At 34.2% G+C, this 23,642-nt stretch overlaps 3 protein-coding genes across 11 annotated transcripts; 1 reads left to right on the forward strand and 2 right to left on the reverse strand.

Moving 5' to 3' along the window:
• Window positions 1-73: 73 nt before the first annotated feature.
• Window positions 74-23,518, reverse strand: LOC126370283 (glutathione S-transferase D7-like). 8 transcript variants are annotated; one of them, XM_050015117.1, is made up of 7 exons: window positions 7,089-8,589; window positions 6,502-6,634; window positions 5,631-5,811; window positions 4,437-4,495; window positions 1,516-1,657; window positions 927-1,091; window positions 74-295 (listed from the first exon to the last, which is right to left on the reverse strand). In XM_050015117.1, the coding sequence occupies exons 2-7, from the start codon at window positions 6,573-6,575 to the stop codon at window positions 155-157; spliced, it is 762 nt and encodes a 253-aa protein (XP_049871074.1). In that variant the 5' UTR covers window positions 6,576-6,634; window positions 7,089-8,589; the 3' UTR covers window positions 74-154. The 8 variants fall into 8 exon arrangements, with proteins under 8 accessions (XP_049871074.1, XP_049871073.1, XP_049871075.1 ...); XM_050015116.1 differs by having other exon boundaries at window positions 6,502-6,631; window positions 6,920-8,589; XM_050015118.1 differs by lacking the exons at window positions 6,502-6,634; window positions 7,089-8,589 and adding an exon at window positions 22,909-23,482.
• Window positions 8,572-12,768, forward strand: LOC126370320 (uncharacterized). Of its 2 annotated transcripts, XM_050015171.1 has the most exons (6): window positions 8,575-8,692; window positions 11,267-11,421; window positions 11,676-11,756; window positions 12,003-12,046; window positions 12,132-12,216; window positions 12,498-12,768. In XM_050015171.1, the coding sequence occupies exons 3-6, from the start codon at window positions 11,676-11,678 to the stop codon at window positions 12,717-12,719; spliced, it is 432 nt and encodes a 143-aa protein (XP_049871128.1). In that variant the 5' UTR covers window positions 8,575-8,692; window positions 11,267-11,421; the 3' UTR covers window positions 12,720-12,768. The 2 variants fall into 2 exon arrangements, with proteins under 2 accessions (XP_049871129.1, XP_049871128.1); XM_050015172.1 differs by lacking the exon at window positions 11,267-11,421 and having other exon boundaries at window positions 8,572-8,692.
• On the reverse strand, window positions 14,194-15,829 carry LOC126370315 (uncharacterized). Its single transcript, XM_050015166.1, has 4 exons — window positions 15,507-15,829; window positions 15,302-15,394; window positions 14,821-14,973; window positions 14,194-14,453 (listed from the first exon to the last, which is right to left on the reverse strand). The coding sequence occupies exons 2-4, from the start codon at window positions 15,392-15,394 to the stop codon at window positions 14,199-14,201; spliced, it is 501 nt and encodes a 166-aa protein (XP_049871123.1). The 5' UTR covers window positions 15,507-15,829; the 3' UTR covers window positions 14,194-14,198.
• Window positions 23,519-23,642: the final 124 nt, after the last annotated feature.

The raw sequence follows: 23,642 nt of genomic DNA on the forward strand, positions 1-23,642 counted from the left end.
CTTCACGATTAAGGTAAAATACAATGTTTCCACAATACGTCGACGAGCGATAAGGAAAATAATAAACGATTACTCGATTGTGGGAAACCAATTTATTTCCATAACGGGACCTGTAACTATTAAACAAGCTAAGTTGTAAATTGTATAATTAAATCTAATCCTTCTTTAAGAAGGAGGCTAATATTTGTGCTCCGGCGTGATCGATCTCCATGTAGCCATACGGCTCCAGTTCCTTCTTCATCCTTTCGAACCACTTCATTACATTTTCATGAGCGCTCATGTCGAAACCAAAGGCCTGTAACAAATGTTTTTGTTATCATACAATGGTGTAACTTCGAATCATGTTCAATATTAAATTGTTTATAGTTGGTCAATAATTGAAGTTAATATTACTGTTATTTCTTTGCATTAGTACTTGCGCATGGTAAGTTGAGTGCATTAATAATATTTTAAGTAAATTGTATCTACTTATTAACATTATGCAGCGCCAGTGCTGCGTTTTGGTGTCTTTTCGCTGTAATGTTCAACGATTCGGTAAGGTTGAAATTGCACCAGCGTAATACAAGCGCATACAATACCGCCAGTAATTTTAATTTTAACAATGATGACTTTGCGTCAATTTGTATTCGTGTTTTTAGATTTTAATTCACTGTAAAGGGATAAATTACCAGTCCTTCACATAAAGACATTTCGCTCACCACAAACATCAACCTCAGTCAATCGGAGTAGATATGGACTTATGAAGCTTACTCCACTCATGTTCAAGTAGAAGAGGGTAGGTCTGTTTTTAGTAGAATACGGGCAGAAACTGTCACAGTGGTTACCTCTTGAATGGAAGAGAGGCAGACCCAGGAAACGAGACAGAAGTAGAAGCTCAAAGGGAAGGCCTTTCTTCAGTAAGACATTCGAGGCGAGGCTAAACTTACATCCAAATTAGTGATGATGACAATGATGGAAATATCAGCGATGGTCATGTTGTCTCCAGCGACGAAAGCCTTGCCGTCTAGCATGTTGTTGAACCAGCCAAGAGCCTCGTTAAGCTTCTCCGCCTTCTCTTCATCGAATTCTTCACCATGGAACAGCATGGGTGCCTGTAAATACATTTTATTGCTTACAAAACGTAAGTCCAATCCACCATGGACTGGACCTATGGCCTGAGTTGGCATTTGTCCACTACTTTATGGACTATGGATTAACTTCTTATACATATATTAAATTCTGTGAAGTTTGAAGATATCATAGAACATTTTCTTCTTCTGTTATTTATACTTGTCGGTGTAAGATTTTTCACTGATTTCCATCCAATCCTGATCCTACATACAACATAGGACTATATTCCCAAATGGGGTAGCCAGAGGTATATACCTACAAACATCGTTTGATGAACTAAGTAAATTGTAAATAAACGCGTTATCACCAATGTTAGACCAACGTAATAGGTGTGGTTGTGGATTCTGCACATAATAAGAGATAATTATATTATTAACTTATTATTATATTACTAATATTACTCACATAGACTTGCATGTATCTCTGGAACAAGGTGCCGATGTCGAAGTTGAGCCTCTGGTCAACAATCGCCCGGAGGCGCGGGTTCTTCGGGTACAGACTGTCATCTTTGCCATACGCGTTCGCTAAGTAAGCTATGATGGCTCGACTGAAACAATGAAATAAAATATAGGCCCGTATATAGTCGCCTTATAGCCACGTAAATAAGTGCCTTTTTGAAAAATCACATTTTAATGTAATTTTCTTTAACAAAACCTGGATTTCTATCACATAAATTCAATCAGGCTAAAAAATTGGACCACAAATTATTACCTGGATTAAAACTGGCTTGTATATCGCGCGATTTTGTTTTAAAAATCACATTCAAATGTGATTTCTTAAAAAGGTACGGCGACGATATACTTCAGTTACATCTCGATAAGGATTCTTAAGTCTGTCTCGAGATAATGCCCTATGGCTCCCTGGTCTTTTCCTACAAATCGCTTCAGCAGAAATATAAGCATGAAAAGTTAACAGGCAGGCAAGAGATGCTTGAGCGGTTATACTTAATATTAGTTTGTGTTAGTTACAAACCAACAAATGCAGCGTGAGAAAAAGGAAGGCTTTTTGAACAGAATTATTGTTTGTTTGCTTCGAATGGTGCCTACCTATACCTACTATACTTGGCTGAACTCTCAATAAAGACAACATCCCTGAGACTATAGGTGTTAGGATTTTGTCAATGCTCAGACGATATGATAAGCAACTTGTTTATTTTCTTGCTTTAGTATATATTACTGGTTTTGACTAGAGACCGTCCTTCCCGACAGGGATTGTAGGTATTTTATAATTTTATATACACTGTGGTAGTGACACCGTAATAAACATAATTAGAACGTCTAAGTACTTCATTGTACTAAAAACGATGGTTTGTATTTTTCTTGTCGGAAATGTTTACTCAGAATTTAGAACTGATCTCTTCGGGGGCAGCCACATTAGATTTCAGATATCATACAGATCAACAGTGTTCGATGCAGAATTTGTATGATGACAGACCATACAGTATACTAATCAATCCACTTCGAAAAAGGAGGTTATCATGTTTTTTACGAAAAGTTCGCGCTCAGCCACAATCTTACCATCACGTTTTTTATTATGTTTTTATTACATAATTTTGTTTTCAAGGGCAACGTGGTTTCCGTAAGAAGTTTTTCTTTAGAGAAACGAATTATATTTTTTATATTCGTAGCAAAATGTCAAACCGAAACTAGAATTAGGAACCTTCCTACTTAAGGTACCTAGATAACCTAGACAAATAGATATGGTACTTATACTACAAAAGCCATAAGCCTTATTCGCAACGGATAATTGAAAATTTTCCACGACTTTTGACTAAACATGTAGTTAATCTAATGATGGCTTCAAATAATACCCTACCTTAAAGGTCAGTGTTATCAAATGAACAGGCATTTGTGTCCTACGCGATACGGTCTCATTATATGCACGACACTAAGTACTGGTCATATTGTCATCATAAAATAATCACACACGTAACGTAAATAGGCTACGGACGAGTATATGCGTCCTATTAGAGTAGACCCACATAATATGTGCCGCCGTAGCGCATCACGGGGGTTAAAAAGGCCACATCGAAGCAATTCATCTGAGAAAGCAATTTGGAAAATTCCAATTGATATCAACTCAGAATCATAGCCTGAATCATCCCTTAAAGTTTTCGTTACGATATCACTAACGCCCTGTATATGCATAAACTCACACTTGTGAGCCCTAATGCAGACGCAATTCATCATGGGGTTGGAATCAACACGTGCATGCTACCATAATGGTAGTCAATTGACTTCAACTTTTAATGGGTATACACTAAGCTTCTTATTGTGCCTAATGAGGTCTCCATTGAGCTATTTTATACTTAGTCATAACGACTATAATGGGTAGATTAGATATTGATTAAATATGCAAGGTCTACGTTTTCTCCTTACTGCTTTTTATAATCAATGTTTAAGTCCCATGTACTCGTAATAGGGAACGAGCCTATTGCCAGTCACCGGGCACATCATAATCTCAAGCAGCATCCATTTGGGAGCATTATCCATTTTCAGGTTTTACCTAACCTGAAAATTTGACAGGTCCGGTTTTTTACAGAAGCGACTCGCTGTCTGACCTTCCAACCCGCGAAGGGAAAACCAGCCGAGTACTGGTTACATACCTCCGAAAGTACATTTATCGGGAATGTGGGTTTCCTCACAATGTTTTCGTTTACCATTAAGCAACTGATAACGAACCTTCGACCTCAAAGTGAGAGACAAGCGTTCTACCAACTGGTCTACCACGGGACCAGTCACCGGGCACAAATCCTGGAAATACACGTGATATCAATTATGTATGATCAATACAAGAATTCAAAGTCATAAAGTCCATCACGACGGAACATTGCTGAAACTCATAAAGTCGTAATCATTTTTTTTTTCAGTGGTATAGAGCCGGAACCGGGATTCGAACTCGTGACACTAGGGGCCTGTTTAATAAAACTTACAATTGTAAATTACAATGACAATTTGATGTACATTGCGGAGTGTGTGATCACGAATATTTTGCAGTTTCATATTAGCTACGTAATGAACACCAAATTTGTCGTTGTAATTTACAATTGTAAGTTTTATTAAACAGGCCCTAGGATGGAAGTCACGCGTTCACCGAACAGGGTTATCACTGATAAAAAAAGTAATTAGTTTATGTACTTGATACGTGCATCCGAGATTATTTTGTGTGTGACAGATATTTTTTGTCATACATATTTTAGGACTTATATTACAAGTGGTCGTGAGTTATCTTATAATTACTTGTAGCTCTGCCCACCCCATTAAAAATACAGGCTTGTATTCCAATGTATGTTAGGCAAGGTTAGAGGGTAGGCTCTATATACTCACCTCTCCCATAGAATGAATCCATTGTCATCCATTGTTGGTATGGTGTGCTGGGGGTTCATCTGAAAGATAAAAGAACTACTAACTATTACATTATCTGGGGGGTTAAAAAGGCCACATTAAAGCAATTAATTTAAAAAAGCAATATTGCTATTTGACATTTGTTTGCAATGCGCACTATATGCGCAAATGTCAAATTGCAATATTGTTTTTTTAGATGAATGGCTTCGATGTGGCATTTTTCACCCCCCTGTACGGGTATTATCTGTTAAGTATTCTAAAGTGTACTTGCGCAAATTGTAGCCTAGATATTACTGTTTAGCGTGAAATTCGTCACGAGTACTAATATGTATACAATTTGAAACCGTGTCAAATTAACTTTCTTGACAAATTAAACCGTAAGTCTCATTAAATGTCAAATATGATTGTGCGACGGGGTTTTAAAGTGGGTACATGATATTGCTCATGACTGTACTCACACAGGTAGGTACATTATGTAACCAAAACAAAATCATTGGGGAATATGTTGGTTCTATTCGTGCATGTGGTGGTGACTAAGTAAATAATGTATGAAGATACTAAGAGGAATTAATACCTATAATATCATCACACTCACGAGAATAATTATTATGATTAGTTCTTTCCTCGTGTGACTTCGTAACAAAAGTGACTGCATGTTGTCCTCTTACTTAAGTTGTTTAGTTGTGGTTTTGCTTTTGCTTTACGATAGGCGAGAGTTTATGTAAACTTATACTTGCCTTGGCTAAAGGAACAACAAGCCTCGCGCTCTATAACGAGATATTATTATTATACGTATATATCTAAAGAAAGAAAGAAAAGAAAGAAAGAAACATTTATTATTTAGGACACCACAGACACGGATTACATATATATACATTATTTTCTATGGTTAGATAATCTATTATTTACATCTATGATTGATTATTCATAAACACATTCCTATAATCTCTCTTGGGGTCGACAGAGCCGTAAATATTCAGACTACTTACGTGCAAATTAGGAAATCAATCACTTCGGATACTTTTTTATTATTTGTTTTTAGATACCTACGGTGATGAATTACCTTTAATGCGATGCTATGTGATAATAAACCTATCTACGAGTGAACGCAGTTGTTTTATAAAACATTTCAACAATCAGTTACTTAGCTGTAAAATTTACGCCAAGCTCTAATACCTTAAGATACTCTGGGGTCATGTGCGCTCCCTCCATGATGTTCGTGAGTATCAAGTCCAGCTCTATGCCCATGACTCGAGCAGCCATCATGACCACACGACATGGCGGCGACGGAGGCAGGTAATATAGCTTGATCGGCAACGTGGGCATTCTGCTACTTTTCGACCGGGCCGCCGCGTTGCTATGGAGAAATACGCAGGCGTTTAATAAGTTCTCGAGGAAAAAGGCTTCTTTCTTGTGTCGAGAAAAGAAAAGAAAATCTACTTAGAAATAAAATAGATGGTTGTTGCTTCTTTGTGAGTTTTAAAGGTTATGATTGAATGGATTCAGTGGTCGATATTTCCGTTATTTAGGACGTGCAGTGTAGTTAGATCCCTACAACTCTTTAAAGTTCATAATATCTGTAGATACCCTCGTTTTGGCACTTCTAGAGGTGCACAGATAAGTATGTATTCTTGGTAGAGTTATCTGTTTTTGCATTAGTTCTATTCTATAGTATGCAGCTTTACTAGGGCTAATAAATTCTTCTCTCGCTTTAGAGGCATATCCAATAAGTATATAAGTACTTATATATCAATTCAATCCACCAAGTCGTCTATAGCTAGGTATCTGTAAACTACACTCTACCTCTTACGTTGCTATTTTTATCTGACAAATTGACAACTCTTTAGGGAATATGATCTTCTATTGTGTGGGTTGTGAGGTGGATGACCATCCTCAGCAACAGTGGTGTCAGGGAACATAATGAATCTTGATGAGTAAGTACTTAAAATGTCCTCAACCCAAACTTGTTGTTAGCTTAGTGCAAACCTGCCGTGATAATTAGTTGACCTCACTTGACCTACCACCTCGATCAGAAAAGTAAACTCACCCGCTGATATTTATTAATAAACATATTGAGATAACTGCTGCTAGGTATTTCATCTTTCGAAACATTATTGTCATTAGCTTATCCTTGTATGCCTTTGTTATTAGGTATAAATAACTTCTAATATTATATCCTACTTAATAAACATAATAGATAAGTACGTAATGTTATTATACACAGCTCTAGACGGATAATATTGATTTTAAATATATTTCTAGAGCTGAGTATACGGAAAATATGCTTCAAAAATGCAAGAGAGTCCGAATTTTTGCACTCACTTAGCAGAATGTATTTTTTCAACGACGGTTTTATCCATACACTGCCCCAGTTTGAATATTTTATTATACTTACTTATAAACACAAAATCTATAAAACTAAATTGTTTACGAAAACGAAACAATAATAAATCTGTTTATTGTACCCAGGAGAATGTCATTTGAAAGTTGCGATATCACAGTAATAGTAATGGCAATACATCTACAATGTTCGATTTTAAAATAATAACACTACATGAACAAAACAATAACACAAAGATTAAAGCTCTTTTGATGTTAAATTTCGCTACGGTGAAATTAATTTTAAGCCAATACCAGTGAAAATAAAGTAATATTTTATAAATATAATATTTGTTTGACGCGCTACAACCCACTACAGGCTGCCTTGTGAGAAACAACTGATTTATACCATAAGCGTTATGGTTGTGAACAATGATGTTTTGCTCAGGGGAGCCATGGTAACGTAGGGCAGGAACGCCTAGTCAGTATGACATAGCAATCCAACTGACCACTTCCACCAAACCAATTACGTCCAACCTTTGTCACTACGCAATAAGCCCCTTATTCGAACAACGCCATGCGCCAACGGAATTAATCTAGAATCAGCTAATCTCCCTAATAAGCCTTCTAACTGATGTTCAAGCTAATTTACCTAAAATCATCACTAGCTCAGTAAACATGTCGTTATGTAGGGACTTATGATTATAGTACCTAATACTTGCTGCACAGGATACGCCATGACAGGCATTGATTATTTTTCTATGTCATACATGACAACCAAGACAATTATATTGACTTTTTTTTCTTTGAAAACATCTTATGAAACAGGGATTGCGCTTTTGAAGAATTAAATACAAGGATGATTTTTATTGTATTTGTTTGTCTTGACGCATTGCTGAAAGTATACTAACACATTTTGACACAACTTTTATTAGGTAGTTACCTAGTTACATACCCAAAGAAAAATAACGAGAGACATTATAAGGTAGAATGAAGTGCAATCATTTCTATCTAGAGTTTATTTACAGGCATAAAAAAACCTTATCAAATCGCATGCCTTAGATTATTTTACACACAAAACAAACACTCACATGTGGTATTTAAGTTTGCATGTTTATATTTCAATACGACACACAATTACAATTATTATTCAAGTCTACCAATAATGATAGGTAAGTAATCATTTTTACATTTGGATTACTTTATTAACACCTCCTTTAGGTAAAAGTAAATCGTTCTGTTTACGTTGTCTGTCAACACGTTTACAGATAACGTTAACACAGCGAACTACGGGTATATTACAAAATATTTAATATTTATAAAAATAGAGATGACTTAAAATTTTAAACAGAAATAACACATAATAAGATCACTTATCATCTAACACTTCAACGGTAGATGCACTGCTTGCATTGTCGTTTTCCTTGTCTCTCTGCTCTTGCACATACTTATCTTCTTTCTTTTCGATCACTGGTTGAGATACTTCGTTTTTTATCGTACTAATCCTGTCTTGATTCGATCCAGTCTTCGCCGGTTCCTCCTGGGTAATCGTAACTTTCCGACTCCTTGAGTTCCCCATTTTGTTCGAGACACTTCACATGTAAGCGTCCAAAGCGCTAAACCGTTTATGAGCCGTCACTGGAACTATGTGCACAAGTGATATATCCAGATATCGTCACTGTTTGTAAATTAAAGCCGATAAACCCTGATAAAGTGATGACACACGTGAAAGAGAAACTGCAACTGAGACAAAGATATTTAGCGAAAACTTTATAAACGTAGTCAGTGCTTGATAAGGCGTCAATGACACACTGCCCGTATTTGACCGGATATTTTATAACATGACGTACTGTCTGTATTTAAATAGAAAAGGAAAACGTTTCAATGAACAAATGACTTCACGACTGTCGTATATTTAGGTATGTCAATTGTAATCTCTCACTCCGTTATCCACGCATTTTATATTAAAAGTTATATAATAAACAGATTATAGTGTTTCCGCCAAAATGTTAATCCCTGATAAACTGGCTAGCTATTGAGTGTCGAATTATGGAGAACTGAATGATATCATACTTAAATAAATTATGTTTTCACTTGTGTAAATATAAGTACAGCTATGTTTGTTAAAATGTCCACGTACAATAGAGTATTACTAATACAGTAATAAAAGGAGTTACCTTATTGTGTTTGAATATGTGTTTTCATAACATTTTTATATACCTACTTACATTGATGACTTATAGAAAATAGCGAACTTTTAATTTGGTATCTACATAGAATGTCTTTTATTTCCTAAATATTAGCACAAATCATTATTATTCGGCAAGTTTTAAGCAAAACTTTAATTTCAGACTTTGGCTATATAGCAATCGTTGCTACCTACTTATCGAAATGCACTTCCTTGACAATTCACTAGTCTACCTTTTCTACAATTACAAGATCACTACTACCCTGTGTATCATACATAACTTACAAGCACTGTATTACAAGCAATTTTCTTGTAAAAAATTTCATTATTACAAGCATGTGTTTATCAAAACTAAACGTGTACACAAAACTACATGTGTAAACTACACGTTTAATATTTTTTTTGATAAACGTAATTTACACGTACTTTAAGAATAACTTGTACCATTGTGAACGTGTAGACTTGTAAGTTTTGATAAACACTACATTGATAATAAACTACACAGATAATCGATTGTTTATGAGTAAAGAGGTAAATACAATATAAAAGTAACAATTTGTCAATGCTATATCTAAGAAAAGCACGGGAAGACGTTACGTTCCATCTATTTTTAATTTGGAGGCAAGGTTCCTTAAAATAATTGCTATTTTGTCGTAAGATTATTTTCAAATAGATTTGTCCTCAGGTAGAGTCAGTGACTCATTGTTTTATTTTCATTTGTCTTTCGTAAAAGGCTGATAAGGAAACAAAGTATCTGCAACTGTTTATGTCAAGATTTTTATCATTGTTTATTTTCTTTAAAGATAAAGTCTTCGTGTCTCAAGCTTTTTTTTTAAATCTTGTTATCCGAGTACCATTAAGTATACATATATTGTAAAAAGATAGAATTTATCACTGATGTTGATTAATATTTCTTTATGTTAGATAGAAAGATAGAGACGATATAGATTGATTGTGGCTATATCGGTGGTGAAAATTTTGTTGGCTTGTTGAAATGTACATATGCGGTTGAGATTTCCAGTCACAATGGTTAAACAATGGGGTTTAGATTTTAAAAGGACATGAATTTTTAACATGTAATTTATAGCTCACGGAGTAGAGGAAAGAATTTGGAAGGCCCAAGTCACGTGCGTCACTACTGAGATCAAATAGCTCCTACTTCAACTTTGCACTCACAGTCGTCCGCAGAATTTACGACCCCAAAAGCTCCGCAAAAAATATTTTAAAATGCCATGTTGTGCTATTAAAACCTGCAAGACAAGAAGTCAGACGTCGTCTCTCAAGATAGGGGGGCTTTCTTATCACACTTAAGCTAAAAATATTAAGTAGTTTAATCGTCTATTTAACAAAAAAATGCTTTTGTATTCAGTTATTTACGAATTCTAATAATATAATTGCAACCTGTTACGAAAAATATACATTGCCCGATACCTCTTTCTTTTATTCCGTGGTAGAGCTGTTTGTTTCCTAAATAAATAAATGAAAATGTAGACCTTTTCTGTCAACGATCTACTGAAACAAGGACCTCGTCACTATTCTATAGATTGTTTTAAGTTTACGCGGTTATTATCATAATTAAAACACATAATAACGGGTTCTTACCGCGTTTAAAGTAGGGATGGAGAGGAAATATCGGGAGTCTCATATCCCTATTTTAAACGCGGTAAGAACCCATTATTGTGTTTTAACTATTCTATAGGTAAAAAAATGCCAGAATGATACAGTTTATTATTATAATTTCTTTAAGATTGATGTCAGGAGAAAAAGTGGGATAGAAGTTTCAAAGTTTATCGCTTAACTTTGTAGATTTGAATATATGGTTGCTATTATGGAGAGGACATTTTTTTTTATCTCGACCACATGACTTCATTCTAGATTTTAGTCACAAAATAAACATATTAGTCATTGTTATCTATGAGCAACATTAGCTGCAGATTTCATATAACGTAATACTTGGAGATAAATCATTAATATCAGGAAGATTCAAGGGTTTGAATTGGTGTAATTTGCTGAGTGTTTTGCACTTATGACGCCAGTACGTTACACGTCTACCCCGGTAGGAATGGCAAGATAGTAGGTACTTATGAATCAATTGTACACAGTACAAAGCGCGGATTTAAATCAATTACCTGACAAATTATTAAAAATCATAATCACGGGTCATTGGTAAGTATTATTACCTACTATTAATATTATTCATGTTATATAAATATAAGACAAAACCCAATGATATTACATGGATATATCTATACCAAACCTAAAATATGAAATTCCAAAGCAGTTATTCATATATTTTTAACTACAGGTGCGTTAGTTAATGCAATGAAGGCGTAATGACTTATACTTATTAAAGAACTATCATTAATGAAGTTAGGGGTATTTATAAGCAAATTTTCTGATATCAATCGTCACACCGAAAACTACTTTGGCTAAGAACGTCACGCGAGAAATAAGGACAAGGTAAGCTTTTATTACATAGTAATATATTTATTTACATGTTTATATAATAGCAGCAAAAATGTAGATATACCTACTTGCTTATAGGCAACAAAGGAAGATTTTTCTTTTTTAAAATGAAGTATTTTTTACTTATCACTTTTACTATTTTAGAATTTGTTATATGACGCCATGTAATTTATAGCCTTTTATGAATGTCTCTAAACAGATATTGTTATTGAGATTTCTTATTGTCAACCAATCTTGTTATATTTCAGATGATGAACAAATTCGTAATCGTAGCTGTATTGGCCAGCTTAGCCGTGGCGCATGGAGCGTATTTTAACAGCTTCAATGACGTAAGTAAATTAATAATTTTGCTATATCTAATATACATTAAATACTCAATGGATTCCCTTTGGAGTTTTTCCTGAACAAACTCACCACTACTCTTAAGTTTTAATAGATTTCCTAACGATATTTTTACTACTACTACTCCTAGCCATCCCACTCATCCCACTGCAGGACAAATGCCTCTCTCCCTATAACGAACGAAAGATATCTTTACAAAAGTTATAAAATTAAAACATAATGTTTATTTACAGAATATTGTATCAATGGAACAAGAAGGAAGGCTTTTAGAAGTTCCGTAAGTATATATCAAATTCTTATCTTAATTTATACTTAAATTAAAATATTTCGTACCTATTGTTCAACGTATTTTCTCTTTTCAGGACCATCGGAGCATTAGTACTCAAAGTTGTGAAGATCGGTTGTCATTTGGTTAAATCGGCTTGGTCACTCGTTGGATTGAAAGTGGTACGTTTTATGTATTTTTTTAAAAATAATTGTAATATGTAGGTAACAAACTTTTGTGGCGATGACTTCGAAATCATTTTTACTAACCAGTTACCTGCAGTGAAAAACTACTTACATAAACATAAATAGCCTATACAGGGTGTTAGTGACATCGTAACGAAAACTTTGAGGGATGATGTATACCTACCTACTTAAAATAAATATTATAATATCTTCCAATTAATAAGAGAATGGTTGGCAACTTAGTGACGTATTGTTATAAATTGATTCCATCTTCTCAGGGTGCTTTAGCGTTAGCAGCGAGTGCAGTGATCTGGGCTATCAAGAACGGCTTCTCCTTAGTACTGGGAGCCGTGGCAGCGTTTGGCTTCTGCAAGGTCACCGGCAAATGCAACCTGGGTCTACTGCCACAAGCAGTCCTTGATGCAGGAGAGTCACTTGTCTATGCGGCTAGGCAGCTAGAAGACGGTGCTGCCTTGTACAATAATGAAATCAGCTATTGAATTTTTTGACTATTGACTATTTATTTAATAAATTATTGTTAAAATTATACCTATATTTCTTTCTTTTTATGAAAACTTTCCTGGTGTCCAGATCGGGTGATCCTTATGATACTGTTGGATAAAAAAGAATCGATCGGTCTATTCACAAGTCACAAACTGATACATCACTGTGCCAATGAACATCACAACACTGCCTTCTGTATTATATTTAGTTAGGGACCAAATTACTAGCCATAACTATTAGGTATGAAAGTTGGTTATTAAGTTTCTTGGAAAGTTAAACATAGCATTCAACGCAGGCTTTAGATACCTACTTTTCATATAATAGCAATATAATACTTTATATCGTAACATCGAAACATTTGACAATGGTTTGGTCGTATTGTAGGTAATTTTTTTTTAATAAAATGATATTGAGAATGGTAATCCATTCTCGATACGAAAATAAATAAAAACGGTTTAACTACAAACTATAATTTTCTTGTTGTACAAAACGATGACGGGTCACGTGAAACCGTGACCGTAAATCACACGCGAATCAGATGACATGCGACAAACGATAAGTACCTGTGATATTTGTGCGTAATAAGTAGATTATTATTCCTACATAACATAACAATCTCACGACTGTATTCCATAGGAACAATAAAATAACTATCAATATGTAATTACCTAATACCTCATTGATGATACCAATCCCCTGAGTGGGCACGAAGTTTTTGAAGTAAGTACAGGTATTTGGAATAGGGATTCATACTTGCTACTTTCTTTAGCCAATTATTGACAAAGAGGTTATTAACCTTTTGACTGTGCCTAGTCCATAAACCTCAACAATCCAGAAAACTACATAATGTACCTACTTATATTCTGAAAAAATAGGTAAGTGTCCCATATCCCACAGGCATAAATTCAACACTAGAAATATGATTAAAAATACGCAACCGCAATTTATATTGGTAAACAAAACATTTATGGAAATTTGTATACATTTTTATAATAAACTGCCCGAAGAAGAAGAAAGTTTAAAGAAGAAAGGTTGTCTTTTGTTATGGCTCTAGGTAAGGTAGGTAGGTCTAAGTAGGTACTTAGTGAGATAGGCTATACGTAAAATAACGAGTGTGAGTTATTTATGTACGTATGTATCATTTCCTTGTAATTATTATTATTAAACTATTATTGCTATTAAAGACGCGACATTGCATTCTATTACAGATTTTATTCTACATTCATGAAGGTCATATGAGTTCTGGTATGATGTCCAGTGGCCAAAGTGTAAACATACCTCTATACTTAATGATTGGACCACGAGCAGATAAATAATTTTAATAAAGGTAATATAATAATTTCAGCGAATAATTCCATGCGGTTATCGATACGTATGAAAGCAAAAACATAAAACAATAAAGACTATTTTTGATAAGATTTTACTTGAATAAATAACGAACATAGCTACAGATCTATATGAACTAAGTATTAACATCAATATAAACTTCTTCCTTTTTTATCAGCATATTGTTGCATGGCAGTCATAAGAAAGTTTTGCGCGTCTTCTAAGCGCTCGGGAGTGACGAAGCTTCGTACTTGAGGTGGAACGTATTTGTACACAGCTGGGCTACCTAGGTGGCACTTGGTAGTCAACTTGCAGAATGCGAAGGTGGCCACGGCTCCGATGGCAAACACGAAGGACTTGGACATCAGCCATCCTATTGCTGCCACTGTGAGAGCTAGAGCTTTCTGTAAGGAGAAAGAAAATAGGATCAGGATCAAATTGTAAGTCATAAGGTCCTAAGGCCCAAAGCCCTTTCAAATCCGAACCTGATTGTTTCTGGAAATCTGGGCCGCAGAAGGACATTATTATCAACTATTTATAGGTATCTATTTGATTCCATGCATGAGTGAAAAATACAATCTTAAAATGCACTGCTGTTTTTTCTCAAAACTGAACTTGTCGTACAATCTAAAGAATCGATTCGTTTGAATGTACGTATAGAATACCTATTGGCGACTACTATGCCAAAATGAATATGAAGACATCGCATTGTATTGTCTAAAATAATACGTACACCTATACTAATCAGTATATTGCATGTATAGTACTTACAGCTTTAAGACCAGCCACACTCGAAACGATGCTGATAATAGACGTAATTAGATTAGGTTTTGCTAGTACTACGCCCGCAGCAGGCCTTTCATCGGCGATGGGGTCGACAATGTCGACGATTTCATAGGGACTGTAGGGAGAATACGCTAAATCCTGAAATATACATAGATTAAAAAGTTATACATAGGGTAAGTTTACAATTAAAAATGATAGTAAAATTTGAAAGTTTAAATACTTCTACGTCCCAAAACTGCACATATAAGTAATAATATATCATTACGTCTTTTCATTACCAGACTTACGGGTGGATAGTGGATGTTGCTTAATCCACCGAGGTGGAGAAACAATATATTAGGAACTGATCTGACAGTTAGTTTATCAATCAAAAAATTAAAAATAAGAAAAAAATAGTATTGTTTCTTTCAATAAAGGGTAAAACAGACTGTACTAAAATGAATACTAAATAAATATTATAACTTACATCAAATGATGGTGCCGTCATTTTAGCACTAGGTACTGCTAATACCATCCCAAAAACTACACTCAGTGCGATAAATTTGAAAACCATAGTCATCTGAAAAGAAGAAATAAAAATTAAAACATTGGATAAAACTGTAAAAATATAAAATAATATTAAAGAGAAATGTAAGTATACACATAACTGAAAAAGGTTTTTTGTTACTTACTTTGAAAAAGTTAGTAGGATAAATACAAACGAATATACTTAATAATGAAGGAAGGTACACTTCTTATGATTAGAGAATCCGTTGTCAATGATGTAGTTTATTTTTGAATACAATATTTAAACGTTTTTGAGCGAGTAACCAATTAGTAGAGTATCCTTAATTGTGTAAGTTAAAAAATGGAGTGTAAGTAATTGATATCATTTATTATCTACTGTGAAAGTAGGTGATTCATAATGTCATTAAACATGCTACGAAAGGTTTTTTTCGAAATATGTTTGGTTGACTGTAAGAAAATACGATTTTATTCGTTTAATATAAAACGATTAACGACACATTTAACTTATTAAAATATTAAGTTAGAAAAATATAACAAAATATTTATTAACTTCAAAACTTGGAAATAATATTTTGTGTTTCAAGTACAACTTGAGGGAATGTGGGATCTAGAAGACAGAATTTCACAAAGTTTGTGTAATTCGATGGTAGTTCCATGGAGGAATTATCTGCAACAACCGAAAGTTAAAGTTGTAAGTAAGTAGGCAATGAAAAAGATACGGATAATAGGTATTTCATAATTATTTTTATTCTACTATACTTAGTTTTCACGTAATGTACACCTACTTTATTGTGTAGATCATTCTTAAGTAGAGTGCTCATTTCTAAACACTATAACTAAGAAAAGAGCTTTACCTAATTCACGCTATAGGTAGGTACTACATGCGTCAATTAAAAAGAAATAAGTATCCAAGTGAAAAATAAATATTCTATTATAGGTACCTATATATATCAGCACGCATAATCAAGGTGTGATAGATAAAACATAAACTGCAGTTTCTTCCATTTGTAACAAAAAATAGTATAATATTTTACCTTTTCCGTCCATTGTCTCCATGGCGCATTTTAAAACTTCTTCTACATTTTTATATCGGCTAGAGATAACACTGCCTTGCATACACCCGTGATTCACCACTGGGAAATGTTGAGAAAGCGCTTGCAAACACTCCGACACATTCGACTTTATTCTAAACTTTATCTTCCTAACCTCCGACCCAGTACTATTTAAAATCAGAATCAATACATCTTCCTTATAAAACCCTTTAATTTTTCCATGTAGGTTTAGGGATTCCAGGATTTTGTTATTTGCGTATATTACAAGTTGATCATAGCGGATTCGCAAAATGGCGTTTGATATGTTATGGTCGAATTTCATCCAATTAGCCGCCCGCCAGTGCATCAATTTGTCAATATAGATTGTATCTAGAACAAAATTAAATTAAGTTTTGCAATCAATTTTATAACCTATCAATAAGTAAGTATTTACCTATTTATTTGCATTTGTACTCACCAGTCATTATAAAAAGTCACGAATATTAATTATGGGCTAAACTAGTCTTATAATTTCCCGCCAATAATCTATCGTATAAAAAACATTTCCAAAAAAAATATATTTATAAAGTTTCATTTCGTTCCGGTGTGCAAGGTAATTATTTTTAAAATAATATTAAAAATAATGTTAGAGTGACCAAGAAGATTTTATTATATCTTAATAAAACAATGGCCACATTAGTCAAAAAATAGAAATGTTTTAGCCATAAAATAAAATAAAGAATACTTTAAGTTTATTTTTAATTGACTTTTAAATAGCCAGTTTATTGTAAAGTTATCCATTCATTCGCAGAAATTAAAAGAAAAATATTAAGCAACTTGATTCACGTAGCATAGCTACTATAACTTGGTCCTAGATATCGTCGCTGATGTCGGGAACTGACGTATCTGCAATTTTTGGCGAAACTGATTTGCACCTTTTACCATTGTCAATAAGACACAAATTAGGTACTTTAGTAAAAAATTACAGATAGCTCAGTTAGCAAAGTTAGCCACGATATACACAACATTTTAATATTACAGAATTAATCTCTTACTGAAGTGAGTGAATCATAATTAGGTATTTAAGTAAGTAATGCATTTTCGTTGAAAGAAATTAAATCAATAATTATAAGCTAAAAGAGATTTGCGTAATCGTAGACAATAACCTAATGTTTCTAATAATAGGTAATTTATTAGTTAATTGTACAATTTAAAAACCCTATTTTAAGGAACTCAGGAATGAATTAAGCATCATTCAACAATCTTCTGTTGAAGAAAGTGTATCGATACCATCAAACGAAACTGCAGTAGCTCAAGGTAAGGTATTTGATCCAACATCCTTTCTATTCTACTTTAGTGATGTTACGCTCATAATACTTTGTATTAGATTATGTATAATGGTTGTACATTTATTTAGATTTAAGTAACTTTTTTTATTATAATTTAAAAAATAAAGCTTTAATAATTCGTAAATAGTAAACTCATATTTTTATAGGTAACTTTATTTTTGCAGATGGCTCGTCTATTCTTGATCCTTGCTATCGTCTGCCTTTCTGGACTCGGCCTGGTATCAGCAGAACCTAGGTCCCCCTTGCCTCCATTCTTCTACCCAGTGGAACATAGGGGAAATTTAAAAGCACTGCAGGAAAGGGCAGCCGCCGAGGGTTATGAGTAAGTTTTTCACTTTGTCATTCATAAAAGATCATCATCTAGAATAACTACGGCCAAGTAGCCAATGCAAATCTATAGTATCTATGTAACTTATAGAAATACACACTTTCAAGTAGAAACTCGTCATTAATCTTTTGTAAAACAAGGTGCCTACAGTATATTTCAGAGACAGTGTCTTTTGCTTTATCCATAGTTTCAATATCTGTGAAAGAAACCAATGATACCTATAGGTACTTATTTGCAAAGAATTTGCACGTTTCTACATCGACCACTTAAACAATCTAATATTTTTCTGCACTTTCGACTTCTCTTGTAAATATGTCTGTAGGTTGATTTTACAATAGTAAGTAATATTTATTTTGTATTGTTAAAGATTACAAGTGGTTCCACGCGAAGAGGCTGCAAATGACGAGGCCCCAAATGAGGAGTACCCAGTTGTTGAATATGATTCGCCAGCATTGTCTCTCCTCGACCTTGTCTGGGATTATGTCCCGAGCCCTATTGTAAGTATCAATGTATAATTATAAAATGTTGTCCCTTTTACTTTGTTACCTACTCTGGATGCTTACTTGTTAGAATGTAATTGTTGCTAACAAAAGATAAGTTCTCAATAGGTCCTGATTTTTTTGCATTCTTTTTATAAGTTAACTATAAAATGTACTGGACTGTACTGACTAGGGCCTTCTTTATCTATCTTGCAACTTTGGGAACACGTCCGATTTTAATAAACCTAATACGTACTTATTCCATATTTTACATTCACAGACTGCAGTAAAACTCATAGTTGGGAAGGTGGCGAAACTGATATGGAAGATAATAAAGTTCACACTCCCCATTGACTTGGTGCTACTTGGTGTGGCTCTCGTGATCGGTTTCTGTGCCTTCACTCCTTATTGCACCCTGATCATCGAAGAACCTATTGCCAGCAAGCTGAGAGCCATCGGCGCCAAACTCCCGTACTTAGATGAGGTGGAAGGATACTTCAACAATGCCGTTGAGAACGTCCAGTCTTGGCAGACTTACGAGTTTATTTGAATTTAGTTTTTGTATTGTATTGTAACTTAAGTTATTTATTAGTATGCTTATTTATTGAAATATATCATTTAAAATGTTATAAACCTTTGTGTATTTGCTGAAACAACTACCTGAAATAACTATAATTGAGAAGACAAGGAATAAAGTAAGTACATTGATAATAACTATTATAAATATTTATTCTGTCTTAAAGCATAGGACATTATATTATAAATCAATCTATAGAACTTAATAGTAAACAGCGCGACGCTTTCTCTTCCCATCACCAGTCACCTGCTGAATCTTCTGATACTTGTCGATGGCGTTTTTAACGAAATCGGCAGCATGGCTGATCTTCTCCAATCGCTCAGGACTTACAAGAGAACGCATCTCTTCGTGGATAGGGCCGACACCGTGAAATGTGATAGTACACAGGTTGGTATACGAGCAAAGGCCAACAGTGATAAGTGATCCGAAGAGGACGACAATTATACTGTTAAATATCCAGACCATCGTCCTGCCGGCGTAACTGACTAAGGTCTAAAACAAAACAAACTTATTGTTAAAACTATTAATGGTAATTTCAACAAAATCAAAGGTAAAGTTAATACCACGTAATTCTATCTCCCGGTAGTTAGTTAAATAGAACGCAACGAAACAGTGATTCGTTCTAACTGGATTTACATTTGTTTATTTCCTCAAAGGAAGTTAAAAAAGCTTACCCTTGAATCCGGGAATTGGCTCCACAGAAGACTGACGGGAGAGGCATCGGGTTCCATCAAATAGCTATTCGGAGTGTTACTGCTACCGTACACATCATAGCTGAAAACAAAAAATATATATATAACGACAAACAGCTAAGAATAATAAGTGATCTTTGTAGAAAAATAATTATCTTACTATAGAAAACAGAACGTAATCCACAAAAGTAAAAACACGGTGCAAATAAATGTTAAATAGTTTCTAAAGTCCATGGTCCACTATAACTACACAAACACTTTGTAACTAACTGAGGCACACTACAAAAGCCAATGATGAACTTACCCTTGAGAAGGATAGCCTTCGTAACCATAGCCTGGAGCATATGGAACGTCAGGATATGCTACTTCAGCCGGGGCAGGCACATATGCATAGTTGGGAATCGCCAGGTTATCCTGAAAATAAACATTAATAAATATACCATGCGACAAAAACATTAATACCAGTAATAGGGGGGAAAGTAATAATAAATTCGACTTACAATTCGATTAACTTCAGTAGATCCAACAGGTTGGTCAGCAAGCATATCGTGCTTTATAATCGGACCTTTAGGCCTCACTGGCTCAATCTTGGCTCTGCCTTCATTCTTGTAAACTGGATGTCTTTCTTCAGCCTGTGAGTCTTTCTTGAATATAGCGTGTGTTTCTAAGGGTTCTGTCTTGAGGTCAGGTCGAAAGGCTGCGTTCTTTTCTAGCAACGCGTAAGAAGACGATATTTCTGCTGAATACACTGAGATTGTAAGAACTAGAAGTACGAACGTTGTCCTGAACATCTGAAACACGAAATCAAAAATAGTTTTTTGTCACATTCACTTGAAATTAATTGTAATTATTTGTACAGACAGTAATCTTTTGAAACACTATTTGCACTTACTGTGAAGATCTTGTTGCTTCAGTTACCCAAAAGGAAGTGATGCTCTTTCCTGAGACCTTAACCTTTTTATACGACGTCGCACAATCATCCCTAGTTTTAGGAACAATCACTTATCTACCCCGCATTGTTTCGCAAAGACAAAAGTTTCCAAACATTATCTTTACTATAGCTTTGTCAATGCTATGGAATTTACGAGAGTCCAAAACTTTAGTTCCCATAGCGATTAGAATTTTAAGTCATTCCAAAAAAAGTTTTCTTAGATGTGTTGACCACGTCGGCTGATTCATAGTAGTACGTATTAAAGTACTTTTTCAGGAATCCTGAAAATTCCTAAGTCCTGCATTAACGATATACCTGCTAGAATGTAGCAAAATGGGGTTCTAGTAATTGGGTATCTAGATGTTTTATTCTAGGCAATATTAAGATCAATAGTAACACTGTAAATTTACATTTTACTTCATTATGTCCTTCATGATATTTGGAAACAATAATAACTTCAAAAACAAAAGTAGGTTCGTCCTCTATAAAATCCTTCATAACGAAGGCTATTTCGTTTCAAGTAAATGAAAGTTTAATAAAGGTCAACAGGGAGTGACCTCGGCTATTCTATTTACAAGAACCCAAAACACCTTAACATTTTTGTTAAAGAAAATTATAGGAACAGTGTAATTACTTATGCAGAATTGAAACGTAGGTAATTTTAAAGTCAACTTGTGGAATTCACATGTAAGTATTCATCAAAATTCAATCAGGTAATATGAGTCACCAATCCTTCTATTAATTATAAGTAGGTACTTATTTAAAAACTTTGTAACCGTAATATGTTAGGCTGAAAAGTTTAGATACCTTCTTTTCATTAAAGTACTTACGTACCTACAAATAAAGATTTTTGGTGTGTTATACTCGTAAGAAATGCACGCACTGCTCTTGGAAGTAACTTCATCTATACCTATTTCATTTCCAACATAACATAAGCTAACGACTAAGTATATCCCAATTGGGGTAGTCAGAGGTACATCCATCGCAATTCCTTTATATTGGTATACCCACCTCAGCTCTCTCAAAAAGTGCCAGAAAAATGTCGTGTAAAACTAGCACAAAGGCAACTGCTGTCTATAATTACTCTGAGATATCACCATATTCGCAACCTCTAGAAGTAAGTGGATGGTAATCGGCACAATACCGGTACGCAGCGCTTCATTTTAATGAATAAAATATCATCAATTAAGTCGTCCTCGGACACGCAACGGCAATTTTCACCTTATAACGTCTCATATCACCTGTAGCCTGACCCTTGACCCGCTTGTGTATCGATTTTAGATCACCAACCAAAGTAGAACCACATGCACTAGGCTAACCAGCCAGCCATTCATTAAAAATTAACTGGACAGAAAATGAAACGAGGAAAAAAAACTATGTACTCGTTTAATGTCCACCCACCATAAATTATTTTAAATAGGTACCCTAGTACCTAGATAATAATATTATGAATGTACCTAAGTCTATTATAAAGCTGATGAATTTCGTGTGTTATTGCATAATTAATAGTGGAATGACTTATTATTAAAATTGACCTACTAGAGTATATATACCTACATGGATGAAGTAGGTACCTACGATACGCATAAAGAATAAGAATAAATAAGAATAAAATAAAATTGCCAGTAACAATTTACATTTGCTATATGAACTACATAATAATGAATATTGCGAATACGGGCAAAAGGAAATGGCTCAGCTTGTGCTGCGATGGAGCCATGCTATGGCCCCATCCAGCGCTGCTTTTCAGTCACTTCCTCTTCCTGGGATATTGTGCGGAGATAATTGTCAACGAGGGCAAAAAAGAAACAATAAAAAGCCAATCAAATAAAATTATAAGTAAGTACTCTTGAGTGTGTGTATGCGTATGCGTGTGTGTGTGTGTGTGTGTGTGTGTGTGTAAGCGTGTCTGTTGGGTTAGATTGTGTTTGAATGAATGTATATGTCAGAAGTAAACTATTTTAACAGTAATATCGCATCTGGTTTTAATATCAAACCAAGCAGTTTATGTTCCTTGAAAGGAAAATAAACAATAAGACATCATAATAATATTTTTTTTATGTTTAAACACATTTTATTAAAACCTATAATAATACTTAGTTAAGATAGATTTTAAGCTGGAAAGAGACGACAAACGAAACGACACATCATTATCAACTAGAGTGCTTAAGTAACTTACCGTTTTACATATTCCCAGAAAAGTTTTATCTCTTCCTCCAACATTATACGATCAGTCATACCTCACTATAGAAAATATTCACTATACAAACTTTTGACACAATACGGCTACTCTAAACTAAACTATCAAGTTGCATTATTTTATTTTAGATAAAGTCGTGGTACTTTACCCATCATAAATTACTAGATAGGTAAATACTTATTTAATAGACCGTACCTAAATACAAATAGGTAAGTTACTTATCTACTTAATAAAGTTTATAAAACAGGATTGTCATACGTATTTACCTACTAGTCCTTTGTTTAATATTCAAGTAGGTAATTAAATAAACGTTAATTCTATTTTCTACTACAATTGGGCTAGTCGCGGCCACACAGTGTACCATGTGGGGCGCGTATGTTGACTACCGGATGTTTCAGTTCCAACCAGCACAAACGATTCAATTTCAGCCCAAGTTCAGGGTTGTAATCGATTACTATTGTAGTCGTCGACAGCTTGAACGAATTTTGATAAAGTTCTAATGTAAACTTTTCTAAACTTATACGATTTCGGTACCTATTTAATTAGGCCGTAGACCGTAACTTAAGTTAAGATTAAGTTTTAGAATCAACTAAAAATATTAAACTCATACAAAAAAAATATTAAACACTAAACGCTCTAGAAATTTTAACTAAGTACACCCTCAACTTTACTATTTATTAGATGTGGCACTATTCATGACCATCCTTTGCTCT

Source organism: Pectinophora gossypiella, chromosome 10 (genome assembly GCF_024362695.1).
Source record: "Pectinophora gossypiella chromosome 10, ilPecGoss1.1, whole genome shotgun sequence".
Taxonomy (NCBI): domain Eukaryota; kingdom Metazoa; phylum Arthropoda; class Insecta; order Lepidoptera; family Gelechiidae; genus Pectinophora; species Pectinophora gossypiella.

Coding starts and splice junctions, on each gene's coding strand:
- LOC126370320 (XM_050015172.1), top strand. CDS start 11,676: ATGATGAACAAATTCGTAATCGTAGCTGTATTGGCCAGCTTAGCCGTG. Junction 11,757..12,002: donor ATTTTAACAGCTTCAATGAC/GTAAGTAAATTA, acceptor GTTTATTTACAG/AATATTGTATCAATGGAACA. Junction 12,047..12,131: donor GGAAGGCTTTTAGAAGTTCC/GTAAGTATATAT, acceptor TTCTCTTTTCAG/GACCATCGGAGCATTAGTAC.
- LOC126370315 (XM_050015166.1), bottom strand. CDS start 15,394: ATGACTATGGTTTTCAAATTTATCGCACTGAGTGTAGTTTTTGGGATG. Junction 14,974..15,301: donor TGACGGCACCATCATTTGAT/GTAAGTTATAAT, acceptor TGTATATTTCAG/GATTTAGCGTATTCTCCCTA. Junction 14,454..14,820: donor GTGTGGCTGGTCTTAAAGCT/GTAAGTACTATA, acceptor TTCTCCTTACAG/AAAGCTCTAGCTCTCACAGT.
- LOC126370283 (XM_050015114.1), bottom strand. CDS start 20,589: ATGTTCAGGACAACGTTCGTACTTCTAGTTCTTACAATCTCAGTGTAT. Junction 20,213..20,298: donor CTACTGAAGTTAATCGAATT/GTAAGTCGAATT, acceptor GTTTATTTTCAG/GATAACCTGGCGATTCCCAA. Junction 19,599..19,780: donor GCCAATTCCCGGATTCAAGG/GTAAGCTTTTTT, acceptor GTTTTGTTTTAG/ACCTTAGTCAGTTACGCCGG.